Raw genomic sequence first — 18397 nt, 5'->3', positions numbered from 1 at the left:
CATAGTTAACAAAAAACTGTACAGTACAGTCAGTGGCATATCTACTCTGAAATTAACGAAGCTTCGGGATCCCTGATCCCAGAGGGGCCAGAAGCAACTATTTTTAGATGTTTTGCCCTATTGTTGATGGTTGTGAAGGGATTGCTATAACATTACAAGCTTCTCGGTACCAAAAATGTCGGTTTATCGCTGAATACGGTACGAACAGTACAATAAAATTAAAGTAAAAAAAAAAAAAAAACTATTAGGTCAAAATCTGAAAACAAATGCAGTAAATATCTTATCTATTGTATTCAAATACTGTACACAATATTTATCTACAAAACTTAAATCTCATTTATGTATTTTTTCTAAATAATTTTTATTGAAATTTACTTAAAATTTATTTATATAATTAAAGTTCATTTATAATATTTATTTAACTATAATATTTATAATAACAATTAAAGTTTACTTATTGCCCGTATTTTTAAAACGTTTAAAGATACAGGCAATAGAAAAGTTTGCTTCTACTATATTAAACATACTAGAAAAAAACCCAATTTTATTTATTTTATCTTAATTTTATAATACAGTATTCATTTATTTATTATTAGAGCTGTGATGATGCCATAACATAAAGCTCATCCTGAATTAAATTTTGAGTTCTTAAATGTTAATATTCGAATTCAAGAGCTTTGATAAAATCTATAACATAACTTCCGGGTGTATTTAAAGCTGCTTTCTAACACATAGTTTGAGTTTATATAAGTCTAGGCTATATCATATGCAATCGTCATGTTAAGCATATAAAGTTCCATTGGTTTAACTCGATGGTAGACTATTGAAGTTCTTTCCATGAGAACGATCATTCACAGCCATAAACTAATTTAAATACAGTTTAAGGCATCATTATTTTAAATTTATTGTTTAAATTTAAACTATTAATTTTAAATGTATAAGATATTAATCATATACATTTAAGATCAAAATAAGTCTAAATTCAGCTTACGACTAGTAAAATGTTTCTTTATCACTTTTAATTCTGTTTGTTATTTGAATGCTATCCAGGACTATCGAGACGGGGGTTTTCCCTCCTGATAGTTAATAAGATAGACTCAATAGATAGACTTAAAGATAACTTAAGGGAAAAAGTCCCCACGTCTTATACTATAAATTAAATTATTTTTACTAAAATAAATTAAAATCTTTTAAACTGCTTTTTATTAATAAAAAAACATTTAACGAATTCCATTTCTAAAAAAAAAAAAAAAAAAAAAAANGAGGCGGCGATACCCCAAAGTTTCGAAATGGACGGTGGAAACACGGTCAGGTGAGACGAGACTGGATAGAAAATAGTTCAAAGAAATGGTAAAAGGCCTTGGTGGAAAAGGTTGTTCTGCTACTGGAAAACATAATCCCTTTTTCTGCCTAAGCTTTCCTTCGTGGATTTCGACTTTCCACCGAATGTGACACAGCAACCTGATTGACCTTTTACCCGAATATGACACTTTCACGCCTTAGCGGTTTCGGCCATTCAGGCGGCCATAAATTTATCAAATTATTTCTTAATGTAGAGGACGTGGTTGCTGTATCATCAAATGCAGTGTGTAGCGTCTTTGTAATCCAAAAAGATGATTGGTAGACGAACGAACAGCAATTGGTTAGAAAACGTTACGTTTTATTTAAAAATTTTTAATTCAGATGCATTTCGGGTTGGCTTATATTCCAACCCCTCTTCGGTGCTGTTAAAATTATACAAAAAAGCCTCTACATTAAGCGATAATTATCGTTAATGTATATTTTAACGATACGATATGTCAACGATACGTTGTTACTGTTTGCTGGTAATTGTATTTTGCAGAAATGATCTCACTCTAGTAGCTCACGGTCGTTGATACGTTGCCTTCTATAATTGATGTTGGCAGCTCACCAATGCTACGTGTTTATTTTTTAAAATTGGCATCTAATGGGGTAATATGTGAGATAACATTTTTAATAGAAAACAAGAACTTGTTTTGCAGAAGAAAAATGAATACAACGCCAATTTCAATCTTAGTTATTTACAGACGCTTCATTTAAGTTTTTCAATTATTTATTGGAAGAACATTTTATATAAATGATAAAATCAGCACTAATTTAAAGTTGATTAAATATGCACTTCAAAAGTTATTCTGGAATTATTTGTGAACATTTGGAATATAGGTTCTATTTAAATCATTTCCTATCATTGAATTTAAAATATTGTCGATAATCCTGTTTAAAATAATCTCACAATAAAGAAACTGTAAAAATGTGAAGATAAGTACTGTAAAACTTGTCTAAAACGGAAGCACTTGAAACGGAAAATAAATTACCTATCCAAGCAATTTTTTACGTGAAATACTATTATAAACAGAAAATCTGTCTAATGAGGAAACGGAAGGCCTTTTAGCAGTGGCGTGCCGTCATTAGAAGCTGTGGATGCGCCGTTCCCTTGTATTTTCTAAAAAATAAATACATATTAATTTTAATTATATGAAAATAATCGCACAATATTTTATTATAACCGCATTATGTATCTTATTACAAATTTCTATACTACACGTGAAAAAAAAGATAAGATTGCTATTGTATATTCGAATATTAGTGGCGGAGTGGAAGCGCTCTATTGCCAGCATCAAAAAAGCCAGATTTGCGCATGCGCTTTACAGAGCATCAACCTCACCCGGTTTAGCCGGTGGAAGCCTAGGACCTTGGGTGGCTGCTACACGTATAACGCATCCAATTCTATCCGGGACAGGTTCCGGGCTGTTAGCCGATCGCCTGCTAGATATTTGACCGCCCTCGCCCGATTACGTGCATCGCGAGTAGATTTATAATTTAACCCAACCGATAAGAATTTACCTGTATGTTTTTATGATAGTTTTCTGCATAGTTAACAGGAGTTTTAAAAAATCCGTTAAAATATTTGATATATTTATTCCGCTCTCCGATTTTATATTACTCACGGATTTCGATGTTAAACCAGTGATATTACGATTTCGTATGTCCCATCTCTTAGGGAATGTAGAAAAAAACATGTACAATTCTTGTATAATGTTAAAAAATTAACTGTTACTTTGACAGCATCATTTACAACTAAATCTGAGATAATTAATGAATGAGAGAGATGCACGAGGTACAGAAAAAGCTCTAGAATTTATTTTCCTTACATTTACGATTTATATATTCGTTTGTCATAAAAACTTGTCTTTCCACTTTTTCCCGAGACTACAAATATTCGAGTACAAAGTAACTGGTTTCGACTTATTTCTACTTAAGAAGTAGTTAAATAATTAAGCGATTAGGGTAAGGGGACCATTAATGGTTCCTCTAAATACAGTAGAACCTCGACTATCCGGACTGATTGGGGATGAAGGTAGTCCGGATAAGGAAAAATTCGGATAATCGAAACAAATACTTTGTCTTTTAATGATAATACAAGACGTTTTCTTTGCGATGACATATCGGTAATATTAAAAATAAATACTGTATTTAAATCGTGATCAAATTTTCAAGAAACAAATGTTTCTATTGAATTTGGACTACTACTGACCAGCGCTAACAGACTACCTAGTGTTTAAAAGCCCTCTAGTGGCGCAAGAAGACGGATTTTATAAAATAAAAAGCAGTTGAAACTGCATTTTTACGAATAAAAATTTGACAAACTATTTATCGTTTTATGACGAGTAAAATTTTTTTGTCGCGTTCGCGGCTTTTAAGTAATGCATAAATTTTCGAGGCGCGAGGCCCTTCGGACCGCGAGGCATAGGCGGTGGCCCACGTCGTCCATGTCTTACGTCGTCCTTGGTTATAGAAATGATGTAATTTGAATATAAATTATGGGTATTTGAATATAAAGTATAAATACGTATGTCAAGTTATATTTTTAGAGTTTAGGACCACTGTGCTGGGTAAGACTTTGTTGAAACAAAAAATAAGTTATGCATTCTATCGCGTACAATACATAAGTACATCAGTGTCGTAATTCGCCAAGTGCAAATCAACAAATTCGTAAAATTTTTGTTCATTTTGAACAATCCGGATAATCGAGGTCCGGATAATCGAGGTTCTATTGTAGTTGAAGTCAGTCAGATCGCTCAATCCAATCGCATCCACGAACAGGATTGTTGTGGCGTCGAGTCGTATATTCTAGGATTGAAGGAAGGATCCGAACGTCGCTATTACTAGTTTATTTACCGATAATTACAACTCTATGTACAGAAGGTTATAACAACGCCGATCATGTAGACAGAGGTCAGAGCACTCAAGATGGACGTCCGAAACGAAGCACGCCGAATCGAAAAGTGGTCAACCTCGACCTCTGACGTCACGCCGGTTGGGGACGGCGGTCAGGTGCAGTGTTGCCAACCGCCGCAAGGAAATTAGGGACATAAACAAAACTCTGATGAAAGAGCTTAAATTATACTTAAACAAAAGCCTAACCGAACCAATCTATAGCCGAGTACAGTGGGACTGATTTCTTCGAAATATTAGATGTAATAAAGACAGACATTTTTCCAGTTCAACGAGAGTGACCGAGAAGTTGTAAATTTTGGAAATTTCCGTGGACAACACCTGGTCCTAAAACGAATTAGAAAACAAACGACGGACAATCTATTAAGTTTAACATATTTAGACTTTTACAGCTATGGTGAGAAAAGTTTAAAATCTACAACAGCCCTGTCGTGTCCTTTGAGATATACTAGTGATGCGAATAAACAGGCATATGACATTGACCAGTGTGGACACTCTCGGGATTTGGCAGTCCGCGTTGCATGTACACACCGCACATCTAGCAGGACCGTCTCTGATTCCACTCGGAGGAAGCTATTTGACTAACAAGTAAGTGGTTAAGATTTAAAGAGTAAAAAATATTTTATGTTATTTTTATGTACGTTTCATTACAAAGCTATATTTAATTATAATTTTCTTTAAAAGTATATTTGTTACCGCTAAAGCTCAAAAGCCGTTAATGTGTACATTACCTAGCTAATTTGCAGATTAACTAGGGTGATCCGTTAAAGTTGCGAAAATTGTTCGATTTCTCAAATTACGTAATGTGCAGAGTATCTAGGTAATTTGCACATTACCTACTAGGCACTCCGTAAAGTGAAAATAAGATCTTTGCCACAAATAAAAGTACCACAAATAGGTGTGCTTGTCACAAAAACCAATTGCTATGTAATTCAAAGTGTCACCAATCTTTAGACTGCACTAATAAGTAAGCACAATTGGTTAACGTTACTTATGGTGACTAAAATGGCGGCTCGTCTCTGATTCCAGCAAACAGAAGAAACAAAACAGTGGGGACACACGTTCTAACCTAACTTAACCTATTCTAATAATTTGGTTAGTAATAATTATTGTAATTTATTAGAATAGGTTAGGTTAGGTTAGAACGTGCGTCATCACTGTTTTCTTTCTTCTGTTTGCTGGAATCAGAGACAAGCCGCCATTTTAGTCACCAAAGGTAACATTAACGGACAATTTTATCATGCGATCGCCGGAAAAAGTATGATTTCTTATTTTTCGTCTTTGGTCCAAAAGTAGGGTATCGTTGAACTCGTCTCGGTCCCCTCAGTTCAGATATATACTCAAAGTTCCGAAATTCCATAGGTGGTAATCTATATAATCCCCCATTTCCCTAATTGTAATAATATTTTAAACCGTTTGATTTTTTGTCTATCTATCTATCCAGTGGCATCCTCTCTATAGAGGGTTGCATTTGATGAACTATTCCTCTCCATGTTTCCCTATTCCAGGCTTCTCTTAAATCCTTTCCAGTCCAGTCTTTGATGTTGTCTCTCCAAGTCTTTCGGGGTCTTCCTCTAGGTCTTGTCCCCTCCACCAGTCCCTCAATCACCGTCTTTAGCAGTTGTCCTCCTGATCCTCTAGCCAAATGTCCAGCATATCGTACTTTTCTTTGTTGGATATTTATAAGCAACTCTCCTCAAGCCCAGCCTGCCCAAAACCTCCGCATTTGTCATTTTTTCCGTCCAACTTATTCTTTGCATCTTTCTCAGGCACCACATTTCAAAAGAGTTAATTCTTTCCATCATTTCACGTGCGAGAGTCCATGCCTCGCATCCATATGTTAATACACTCCAGATCATTGTCCTTAAGATCGTTATTTTCAGTTTTATGTTAAGGCCTCTGTTTGTTAATATATTGTAAATCTGATAAAAGGCAGCTTTTGCTTTATTAATTCTGCTTTTAATTTCCGTATTACATCTATTATCACTCGTTATCCAGCTTCCTAGATATTCAAACTTTTTAACCCCTTCAAGTTCCTTATTTCCCGGAATGATCCGGAATTCATCCATATCTTCACTCTTTAAAACCTTCATTACTTTTGTCTTCGGTTCATTTATTTTCATATGGAATTTCTCCAATCCAGTTTTGAACTGTCGATTCAGAATTTTCTATAATCCCTCTTTACTTCCACTCAGCAGGACCATGTCGTCAGCATATCTTATGTTATTTATCAAGCATCCATTGATTTTCACTCCTTCGTTACAATCCTAAGTGCTTCTCGCATCATCCACTCACTGTAAATATTAAATAGCAGTGGCGAAAGTCCGCATCCCTGTCTCACTCCTTTTTCCACCCTTATCCAGTTGGATTCTTCTTCATCAATTTTTATTATTGCTTTCTGATTTTTGTATAAAGCGAGAATAATTTTAATTATCTTTTTATCTATTCCAATTTTTTGAGTATTTCAAATAAAACTGTGTGATTAACATTGTCAAACGCCTTTTCATAGTCCACAAAGCACCGATAAAGATCCCTATTTTTTTCAATTATTTTTTCACCAATAAGTCTAATTAATGTAATGGCCTCTCTAGTTCCTTTGTTCTTTCTAAATCCAAATTGTGTATCATTTAGTTCTGCTTCAATTTTCAGCTCTATTCTACTATAGATAGTATTAGTTAAAACTTTTGAGATATGGCTTAAACTTATTATTCTATGTTTGTCGCATTCCAGTGTTCCTGCTATTTTGGGTATAGGTATAAATATTAAATTAGTAAAGTCTGTGTGTACTTGTTCTCCTGCAAGAATTTTATTAAGAACATGACTCATAATCCTTCTTCCCTCAGAACCCATTGATTTAAGCAATTTCCCTTGTAAGCCATCAATTCCAGGTGCCTTCCCGTTCTTCAATTTTTTCAAGGCTACTTCAACTTCATCCTCCAGAAATTTAGGGGTTTCATCATCGTCGTATTCCTCCTCCAGTTGACATTCCATGTTATCCTCTGTTTTATAAAGTTTTGTCAAATATTCATTCCATCTTACTAATTGCCTTTCCTTCTCGATTAAAACTTCTCCATTCTCATCCTTTAATGCTCCAATTTTCACTCCTTTTCTTTCCTGAGATTAAATCAATATTTTGATAGACCTTTCTCAGATCTTGTGACGATTCATGCTCTTCTAATTCATAGCAGATTTTATCTAGCCAGTCTTCCTTAGCTTTTCTTGCCATACTTTTCACTTGTTTATCGATTGTTCTATATTTTTCTTTAGCATCTAGTGTATTTGCGCTTTTCCATTTTCTCCTTTCATCCATTTTCTCCAACACTTCTTTAGTAATCCAAGGTTTCCTTGCTTTTCTTCTCTCCTCTCCTAAAACCTGGTAAGCACTTTCTCTAATTCCCCCCTTCATATTCTCCCAAAGTTCTTCCACACTTCCTTCCAAATTTAAATTTTGAAGTCAATTATTAGTCATACTCTCATATTTTCCTCTAATGCTGTTTATCTTCAAATCACCAATTCTCAGTCTTTTTTCATTTCTATTTCTTTTTGTGTGCTTCAATTTAACCCGAATCTCAGAGAGCAAGAGATTGTGGTCACTGCCACAATCCGCCCCTGGATATGTTTTTATATTTGTAATTGTGTTCCTGTATCTATGATTAATCATAATAAAATCTATTTGATTTCTAACTACGATTCCCCTTGATCATGGGGCTTTCCACGCATAAAGTCTTCTTTCGTGGTGTTTGAACCATGTGTTCATCACAGTTAAGACCTTTTCCCTACAGAAATCAATCAATCTTTCATCTCTCTCATTACGTTCTCCAAGTCTCCAGGGGGGACTTTTTGTATTACAGGTTTTTACTTGATTGATGATTGATTCTATTAACTAATTTGTTAATTGTTTGATTGTATTAACTTGATTTTTTAGATATCGAAAATTAAATAAACAACATTATGTTAATTTAAGAGTACAGAAACATTGCTGTTGTTCCAGCAAAGATCTTATTTTCACTTTGCCGAGTGCCTAGTAGGTAATGTACAGATTACCTAGATGCACATTACCTAGGTAATTTGAGAAATGGAACAATTTTTGCAACTTTAACAGATTACCCTAGTTAATCTGCAGATTAGCTAGATAATGTACACATTAACGGCTTTCGAGCTTTAGCGGTAACATATTCATACAATTGAAGAATGTTTTGTATCAGGTATGTATATCCATCACACATTTTTTTTTCACCGAGTAAGTTTTTATAATTTTATTTTTAATTTTAGCCCTTATATCGTGGCTAGCGATTGAGAATGTTATTGCGATATTGAAAATTTATTTTAAAAAAGTTTTGGCTCCAGATCATATAATGAAAAAGAAAACATTATTAAAAGAGAAAGGCCAATACCTAAGTTAAATATAAACACTTCAATAAAAAAATTTGTTCGACATTTTCACGATAAAATGGCTCTGTAAATGCATAAAAATGCAAAAATTGTTTTGTTGGCTTGCCTACTATTTTCAAATGAAATTAGTGTGTGGAATAAGAATGGCTTTGACAATTTAGCTGGCAAAAGACACGAAAAATCGTCGATTCTTTCGTATTTAAAGCAATTTGGAAATCGAAGCGGAATAGAATTTAACATTAGTAAATAATATAAAACTCTCTGAGCGGTAAGGGGCCTAAAACCACAAATAATAATAAAAAAAGATATATCTAAATAAGTAGATGTTATGTTTTTATCAAAGCAAGAATTGGCATTTAGAGGGCATATGGAATATATTGGATCTAATAACAGAGGTAATTCAAAGCAAGAATTGGCATTTAGAGGGCATATGGAATATATTGGATCTAATAACAGACATAATTATATTGAACTTGTTTATTTATTAAGTACGTCAGATTAATAATCTATTAAAAATACATTTAAAGAAAGAATTAACTGATTTCCCCTGGAAGTCGACTTTTTATAGAAACACAGCTTCTCTATCATCAAATGTCACGGCACGCCACTGCTAGACATATCCGGACTGAACATCCCCCGAAGAATTCCTGAGGTTTTTCGAACCGTCCGGATTTGATCCCGGGTCTCCTGGAGCGGTAGGCTGATATCTTTTACCGCTTACGAGAAGCGACGTCTATTTTTCTAATTAATGTAAATATTATTCGAGTGGAGATCGGAAAATTTCTGTTCTTATATTTTTGAATGTTTAAAGTTTTGGAATAACTGTAAATACACATTTGTCTTCTAATGTACCGTCAGCAATTTGTTCTATTCTTTTTTCACCTGACGATGGTCGGTTAAGCTGATCGTTAGTGAAATAATAAAGCCCTGTTTTGATGGAAATTTAAGGTGTGGTTTAAGATATTACAAATTGTTCCAGTGCGAGTGACGTCATTCCCTTTATTGGTGTTTCAACACGTGCTAGTAACAATAATAGTATAAAGATGTCAAATTCTTATTCACTGTTTTAACTAAAAGAATAGGTTTGAAAATTAGTGGTAAATGTTGAGAGCAAGCCCATTAAAACAGCAGAAACTATTATAATTTATATCAGTGAAACACTGAAAAATTTAGGTCTTTCAAATAAATGTGTAGCTTTGCGGGTAATTATTGCAATATAGTATTTGGTGGTAACAATGTCTGCAAATTTGAAAAGGTTAGCTAAACATTAACAAAATGGGATGCCCTACACGTTCTTAATGATTGCTTTCAATACCAAACAGATGACATTGACTTACAAGATTTCGTAGTAAAGATTTTTAATGGTTTTTTAATTTACATTATCCATGTTGTGTTCTGTGGGATTATTAATGAAGAATGTCGGCAAATCTCCAATCACGGCAAAACATGGTGGTTATCTTTATTTCCATCTGTTCAAAGACTTCTACAAATGTTTCCAGTTCTCAAGTCATCGTTTCTTTCACAGTACAAACCAGCACAGAACCACCAGATTTCTGAAAAAGTTTTTGAGGATCCATTAATGCTCTGGAGGACCCAAAATCAAATAAGGGTAAGTGAAAAAATCCCAGAAATTTTTTGCAGTGACAGCCCATCCCCAATATGTTGGCCCTGACTATCGCCACCCACATGCCCCATGGTATCAAAAAAGTTCCTTGTGACCACAAAGTGGAGTGTCAGAAAGTTTGTTTGTTAAGTTATGGCAACACAACACTTGGGCGATCTGCCTAGGGGATGCCTTCTGGGAGGTCTTTTTAAGAGAAACTGGCTCCTATTTAGGCGTTACAGACGTGGAGAAAACCAGGAAAACTCCATGTGGCCAGCCCGTCTGAGCGAGGCGCGAACCCACGATCGAACTCCCAGTGTTCAGGGTACGAAAATCGCTTGGCCACTGGTGGGCCTGGAGTGTCAGAAAGACCAGATAGAAACTCAAATAGCAAAAAACCATGCAGATGAAAGCCAATGTGTCTAACACTATCACTATTATAACAATTTGTTAAAAATAAAATGTGATTTTACTTTTGTATTGTATGTCAGTGAAATTCAAATGGGAGATATTGTCTGGTTCCTCTGTTCAGTTGTCTGGTTTTGTTTTACATTGCAGAGACATGGAATCAAGTAAAAAAAAAAATTCCAGAAAGTCTCCAAATGTCATTACATTACAGTATTACATATGTGAAATTCGAAGTGCATATAATTTCATAAAACAAAGTAACCCTTTAAAATTTTAACAAATTTAAATAAAAATTCCTTTAACTCAAGGAATTTGGACCTACAAAAACGAAATATAAAGTGCATGAGAAATTTATAACTCTTTCGGTTTAAATATAAACATTCTCACGATCAAACCGTGCATAGTTTACACTTACAGGCAAAATTCGTCATATTGTTGTCATTCGATCACCACCTTTAATTAACCCCACACCTGCTAAAACAATTGATCACCTGACTAATTTTCCCACCGAAAAAGGTATAAAAGCCCGACACCTTCTCCTCATCGGAGGAATCGCCGAACGTCGAAGTCAGACATCGCCTTCTCCATCGCAGCCCTACTCTTTCGTCGCCGACCTATACTTGTGTCACCGCTCAGAATCCATAAAGGACGACATTACGGGAAAATATCCCACTAGTATATGCCAAGAGGTATGAACGCTTGTTATTGTAAACTCTCTCATCCGCGAAGTCTATGAAGTTTTGTAAAATTTTTATTTAGCTAGCTAGTAAAATAAACCGTTGTTTTGTTTTAAATGGTGTCGTTACTCGACTTTGCCAACGTCTTATCGTCGACCCCTCTGACTCTCCTCCACTCGCGTAACACGTAACCGAACGTTACTACTACAGTGGCTAGAAAATATAGTGTCGAAATCGAGCTTATTTTCTGTCCCTATATTGGAGGTTGCCGCAAGAGGCGCTGCTGTCAATCGTTGTGCTACACTGGCTGTATCATCCTATGTTTATATTGGTTTTAAGTGGGATTTTTAAGCATAGTAAATGTGCTGTAGCCAAGTAAAAGAATTTAGATCGATAATAAATCATATCACTAGCAATCAATTATTATATAGTATTACTTTATTAACATTTATGAAGGAATTCATTTTATTAAAGCTAATTAAGATTCTTATTAAATCAAATAGCCTACACTGTATTGTCTATTTTTACATTACAGCTGTTGAGTGCTGTACAAACAAGTATTATTTAGAGTACAAGAGTAATCTACTCTTGTTATTACCTTATTAACAACAAGGTTTATTCATATTTACTAAAAAAATACAGAATTTATCATATTTTTAATAATAAAATGTAAGTTTTATATGGCTTTGTGAACCTCTTCCACTGTGAGGGCCTAAAATAGAATTTATTAAGCAAATGCCATCAGTTACATAATACTGTATACTGTTCACAGTATTATGTGACATAGTATAAAGCAATATTAAAATTACAATTAAATTCTACACAGTATATAAAATATAAAGGCAGAATGTTACTTTATTGTCCCAATATAAAATTACAAAATTAAGTATGTACAAATAAACGATTATTAGTCTACTGCCAAGTACCCATGCATATACACTTTATATTTGAAAAATCTCTCTTAAAAAATTACAGATTAATATGCATGTAGATTTCTCACCCTTTTCGACAAAAATAAAAGAATTAAAAATTACAGTAGAGTAATATCTATAAATTAGAAATACACAAGTCAGTAAAGTTTCTGTTCAGCCATTTCCTAAGGATTTATTCACTTTACAAGCACAAATTTAATCGCTTTCGATGTTCTTGTAAGAAAGGATATCACGTAGCCAAAGCGAAAGTAGCACTACGATTGACATCAGCGCCACCTTGTCTGTGACGTCACTAACCTCGATGTATGGACCGAACGGTTATAATGGAGGAATATAAGCGCTTTCGACACTATATTTTCTAGCCACTGTAGTTACTACCATCCCTGACAAGAAAGTAGGTCACCGACCTGAGGCCGGAAGGAGCGGACTCCTCTTACCTCCCCGGTGGCTCACAAATTGATGTCACGGGAGTGGGGTTTAAATCTAAAAATCCCTAGAAACATCACACATATATGTAATGTAGGAATCTAAATGACACATAAAATAAAGAAAATTTACCATAATATGACATGTACAGTACAACATATATTTTAAAGATAAAATAGTACTTTTATCATTTTTTGAAATTAAAATATTAAGTATAAATCTAAGCACAGTATCTTAATCCGGAAAATGCACATCAATATATTTATCACAGTATATCCCAAATAAAAGATATTTCCTAAGATGCTAAATGAAGATTTTTAATCTATTGTTATAATCAAGAAAAAAAAAATAAAGATTGATACTAAGTTGTAAATGTGACTATTTCAAAGTAAGTATTTTTTTATCTAGATAAATGTACGTTAATAAATTTAGATATGTGTGGGCTCAAAACTCGGTTTCCTCTAGGGCTCCAGATCTTAAACATGTGACTCTACATTTGTGCATATTTAATTATCAAATGAGACAAAAACTTGTTTATAAAAATTTGTCAATTTATTACTTTACATTTAAAAGGGGTTAATGTAAAAATTACTAAATTTCAATCACCAATGACTTGAATCTGGACTTGCAGAGAGGAAAGATGGTGCCTTTAGGCAATCTTTTCTCTCTTCTGCAAATCTTTCCTCTCTTCAACATTTTATTTTGGAACATGCCAAAGATTCAGCACCTTAGGTGCTGAATCTTTGGCATGTGTTCCAAAATAAAATGTTGAAATAACAACTTATTTTAGCCAACAAAATTTCGTACACATGGTGCATATTGTCTGATAAAGTAGTTTTGTTAAGTCCATTGATATGGCACATTGGAAGATTTGTTAACTCACTTTTCTGTTGCTATGAGACAGTGCAGAGTTTATGTTCAATATGGCAAAGGGAGGAAATGTTTGTTGTTCTGCTGTTTTTTGTAAAAATTATAAAAAATAAAATCTCATTTATCACTTTTTACATTTCCAGAAGATGTAAAAAGGTATTTGATTTATTTAATCAGAAATACGAATATAAAATGTTATGATGGAATTTTGTGAAAAAATTATCAAGCCTAAAATTATGACTTGTATTTACAGACAAACTCAATGGTTGGATTTTGTCAAGAGAGTTGATCTGCTAGACAAACCACTGAAAATATATAAATCTGGTTCCTATTTAGGTATTAGACACGTGAAGAAAACCCATAAAACTCCCCGCTGGAGAGGATAAAACCACTGAAAATATTTTATTTTTGAGTGTCAAATTTGAATTTATACTCTTATCCAAAACATTTTAAATTTTCTGTAACTAATATCAAAATTTGTGAGTAAAATAAAATTTGTTCGGTTTAAAATGAATTTTGAAATTTCGTTTTTTTTTTATAACATTTATATAAATCTACTTAAAATGTAATATATTTTTTTATGTGCATAAGTAATGTGAAATAGTATATATACAGTATATTTATACAGTACAATTTACCAATACAGTATGTTAAAAAAAATAAAATTTACCAATAATAATTTACCTCTAAGATGGCAATATGCAATACATTTAGTTTTTCCAGTAGCTACCAGAAATTTAGTGTAAAGCAAGGTCTATCTAAATAAGTCTGGACACAATCCCGTGATCCTTTGTGGCACTGGCCATTTTGTAGCTCATCAATAGAGAATACCCTGCATGAGGTTCCTGTGTGAGTTGGCTATATTTAAGTGCTCATAAAGTGAATGAATGGGTTTTAATGGTTTTTCAATTTACATTATCCGTGTTGTGTTCTGTGGGCTTATTAATGTAGAATATCGGTGTGTGGCAACGAATTGTAAAAGTAAATCTTCAGACATGTGGCAACAATTTGTAAAAGTAAATTTTCAGATGTTAGATTATTTAGATTTCCTGCAGTTAGGCAAAGAAAAGCAAAAATGAACGCAGAACTGCAGACAGGATGAATGAAGAGAACTGAACATTCTAAACTGAGTACATTTGCAGATATGAATGACACTGTTGGGATCTCAAGAGACGGAGAGCATGCCCTTAGGAGCAAAAAAGTCAAAAAACCATACCTCTTCATGTAACCCTTTATGAGATAAAACCTCAAGAAATCATCACTGATCAAGTTTTTATTAGTGCTATTGAATTATATACATGTGATTATATTATTAAAATTGATAAAAGTATGAAAAATTATTGTTTATATTTTAGATTTGATGTTTACTTTTTATCTCATGTAATCCATTATAGTCATCTTGTTATTTCACCATTTTTAATTTTTTTGTTTAAATATTTGGATTTGTTGTACCAAATCAAATGGGTTTGCTGCTAAATCAAATCTTTTTGCTGCAAAGGATGTGGATTTGTGCAACCAATATATGGACATCTGAAATAAGAGAAATTTTGTATTAAATTAAAAATAAATCAATAAATGATCAAATTTTATTGATATTATAAATTTAATATTTACTTTTTTTCTCTTCGTTTCATGTAATTCAGTATGCTTGTCTTATCGTAAACATGTTTACAATAAATGTTCTTTACAGGATCTTTAATTTCTAGTTGTGTAATAGGATCTTTCATACCAGAACTTTGCTTAACAATAATTGCATCATCATCGTCACATAATTCCTGGTCATCATTGATCTCTATAGCAATATCAAGTAAAATATTTATTTTCTTCCATAATGCTAAAATCAAATTACTGTGAAAAATTCGTCTATAACTAAAACTATGAGATATGCTTTGATGGAGTGTATAAACAACCATTACATAGCTTTCAAGTACTAAAATCTCATCTCAGGAAAAGAAAAAATGAACAATACCACATTGCTATGGGAACACAAACAGAATGTTCAAATATTTTGAAAGCAAAATAAAATAGAAACTAAATAATAATAATAAATAAATAAATAAAAACTAAGACAAGGAGAGATTATTAATAGTAATAAAATAAAATAAAAGAATCTAGCAATGAGTTGCATAACTTTTCTGGCAAAAGCTTAATTTTGTGAGTAAAGTGACTTTTATTTAAAAAATTGCAAATGCTAACAACAAGTAAAATTACATTACATCTAACCTCACTCAAGATATGATACTGTCCATCTCTCCAACTGGTTAACCTTTAACCATCAAGATTTAATAGCATCAATCCCCCTATTATCCAAACTTCCTGCAAAATTTTCAACAAAAAGCACAGAAATTATTATGCTCAAAATGGATGAACAAAATCATGCTCCATATATATACAAACATTCATACATACAGAAAAATTCTCCAATTTTTTGGGCTGCTATTTGATAAAATTGTAGACCTATAAATTCCCACTGTTGTCCATCCATCCTTCCTTAATCTTGAGAACAGAGTTAGATACATGAAAGTCAAGATAAGACAGAGAAAGCTTAGGGGCAGCAGACCCCAATTAACTATGTAAGAACTTCCAATGCCAGCCTGAAGTCATGTTATTTCAATTCAAAACTTTTCCCTTGAAAGCAGTTAGATAGATGACCAGCACAATTCCATTGCTAATGGAAAAGTATGATGTACAAGAGCAATACACTACTAATTTGAAGGTGGAGAGCATATATTTTAAATTAAATAAATTAAAAATTGATTAAAAATTGTAGCTCAGCATTGTGACAATGTCATAATAAAATGATTGCTTGTTTTCTTCATTTTGATATTTCAAGGTACAAGTCCAAAAATGTAAAAATCTCAGTGTCATTTTTACTTTTCTGGTTGTTATACATGATAAACCAAAAGTAGGTGGACAGTAAATGATAACATTTATTGAGATTACATACAATTACCTTTGTGTATTAATTTCTTGAAATGCATCTCTGATATAATTTTTCAACCATAATTATAACTAAATTAAATATACACCATTGTATATTTAACCCTATATTTAACCTTATAGTATAACCCTAACACAAACCCTATTCCACCTACTGTCCACCCACTTTTGGTTCACCCTGTATATAACAGAGGGAAAGCAAAAATGATCCCCCAAGATTTTTACATATTTGGACTCAGAACACCTTGAAATGTCAAGAAATGCAAAAAAATTCAGGGGTAATTTCTGTTTGTATAATATTAGTGGGTGTAGGTGGGCATGATTTTGTTCACCCTGTTTGAGCTTAATAACTTCCAAGCTTTTTGTAGAAAATTTCTGAAATTTTGCTGGGAGATTTGTTTATTAAGGGAGATTAATGCTATTAAATTTTAGTGGTTAAAGGTTGAGAGGATGGCGAGATAACAGGGTTGTATGTATCTCCAGTATGGTTGAATTTTACTTGTTATTAGCTTTTTTTTTTTTTTATAAAACTCTTCCCTACCCTCAAAATTAAGCTTTTTGCCACTTTATAATAGTTAAAAATATAAAAAAGCTTTTTAATAAAATATGATTACTGATGATGCCACCAAAATTTTAAATGTTGCCAGGAAAGTAACTAGACAATACAGTAGAGCGTCGATTTTCCGAATCAATTGGGGACTGGGGTTGTGATTTATGTACGAAAAAATAGTTTAACGTATCCGATGTTGAAATTTTTATCCGTTGCATGTCGCTTTGCGTTGAATTTTCGTCTATGTTAAGCCTAACAAAGACTATTGTATCGTTAAAAATTATTTTTTTATTTTGTACAAACAAAATAAATATATTGAAAAATATAAAAACAATAAAAAGTTATACTTCAGATGTTAATTTAGTATCAAAAACGTAAAATATTTGAGGAGCCCAGGACATAGCCAAAGATTGAAGCACCACAGCACTGTTGAAAATTTAAATTTGCCAACTGGAATTCTTTCGGATGATTGACTTTCGGAAAATCGACGCTCTACTGTATTGTTTTTAATGGCATTGAAACGGCAGTTAGCTGTACAGCATGTTAGCCACTTCCAAGGTCTTGCTAAATTGTCTAAGTCTCTGTGGTAGCTAACATTAGTTGCTTCTGTATATCCTAGACTTAACAGTAAAGTATGAAAAGTCTACTTGACTGCCACAGAGTCCTGTTAAAAACAATATTGCTTACTTTTAATTTATTTACTGTTAATAATCTCACCTTGACTTTATCTAATAATTTATTTATTCCTATTTAGTTTTAATTTTACTTTGTATTCAAAATATCTAAACTTTCTATTTGAGTTCCCACAGTATGTGTTCTTATTCATTTATTTGCTTTTCTGAAGATGAATGAGATAATTCTAAAGTATTTGAAAGCTATATAATGGTTGTTTTTTAATATAAGTGATTTTCTAAAGCTTGTCCTGTTTCTAAATGATGATGTAATAAGTCTAGCAGAAAAGAAAAGCAGACATAGAGCTCATAAATTGAATCAAGCCTCTCATTAAATGCAATAACGTCTTGTTAGGAGTGTTAAGTACTGGGGTTGAATGTCACGCCAACAGTTATCTCAATCAAAACTTCTTCCAAAACTTCAGACTATGAGGCGTTAAATATAATTAAAAATATTTTATTCTTGCGAGTGCTTTCGACGTAAATATGCACATCGTCTTCAGGCAATTCAAAATCGAATAGAGAATTCGAACCATACATTTAAATTTAAACATTAACGATATTAGCCGTTTTTTGAATATAACTATTATAAATAAGATTTAAATTTTAGAATTAAAAACATTTAAAAATATTTAAAATTGGTACGCATGTGTTTTAAAACAAATAAACTT

At 32.7% G+C, this 18397-nt stretch overlaps 1 protein-coding gene across 3 annotated transcripts in view; it reads right to left on the bottom strand.

Annotated features, from left to right (window-relative positions):
• Positions 1-14822: 14822 nt before the first annotated feature.
• The window catches only part of LOC111631594 (E3 SUMO-protein ligase NSE2-like), a 53720-nt gene continuing 50145 nt past the window's right edge, over positions 14823-18397 (bottom strand). For all 3 annotated transcript variants that reach the window (XM_023375863.1, XM_023375865.1, XM_023375864.1), the window contains exons 5-6: positions 15180-15357; positions 14823-15095 (exon numbers count right to left, since the gene is read on the bottom strand). In XM_023375863.1, the coding sequence (XP_023231631.1) occupies positions 15038-15095; positions 15180-15357 (236 nt within the window). In that variant the 3' untranslated portion in view covers positions 14823-15037. The remainder of the gene's footprint in view (positions 15096-15179; positions 15358-18397) is intronic.

The sequence above is a fragment of the Centruroides sculpturatus genome, unplaced genomic scaffold, assembly GCF_000671375.1.
Source record: "Centruroides sculpturatus isolate CEXI.00-Female unplaced genomic scaffold, Cexi_2.0 scaffold504, whole genome shotgun sequence".
NCBI classification, from domain to species: Eukaryota; Metazoa; Arthropoda; class Arachnida; order Scorpiones; family Buthidae; genus Centruroides; species Centruroides sculpturatus.
This window is presented reverse-complemented; position numbering and strand designations above follow the sequence as displayed.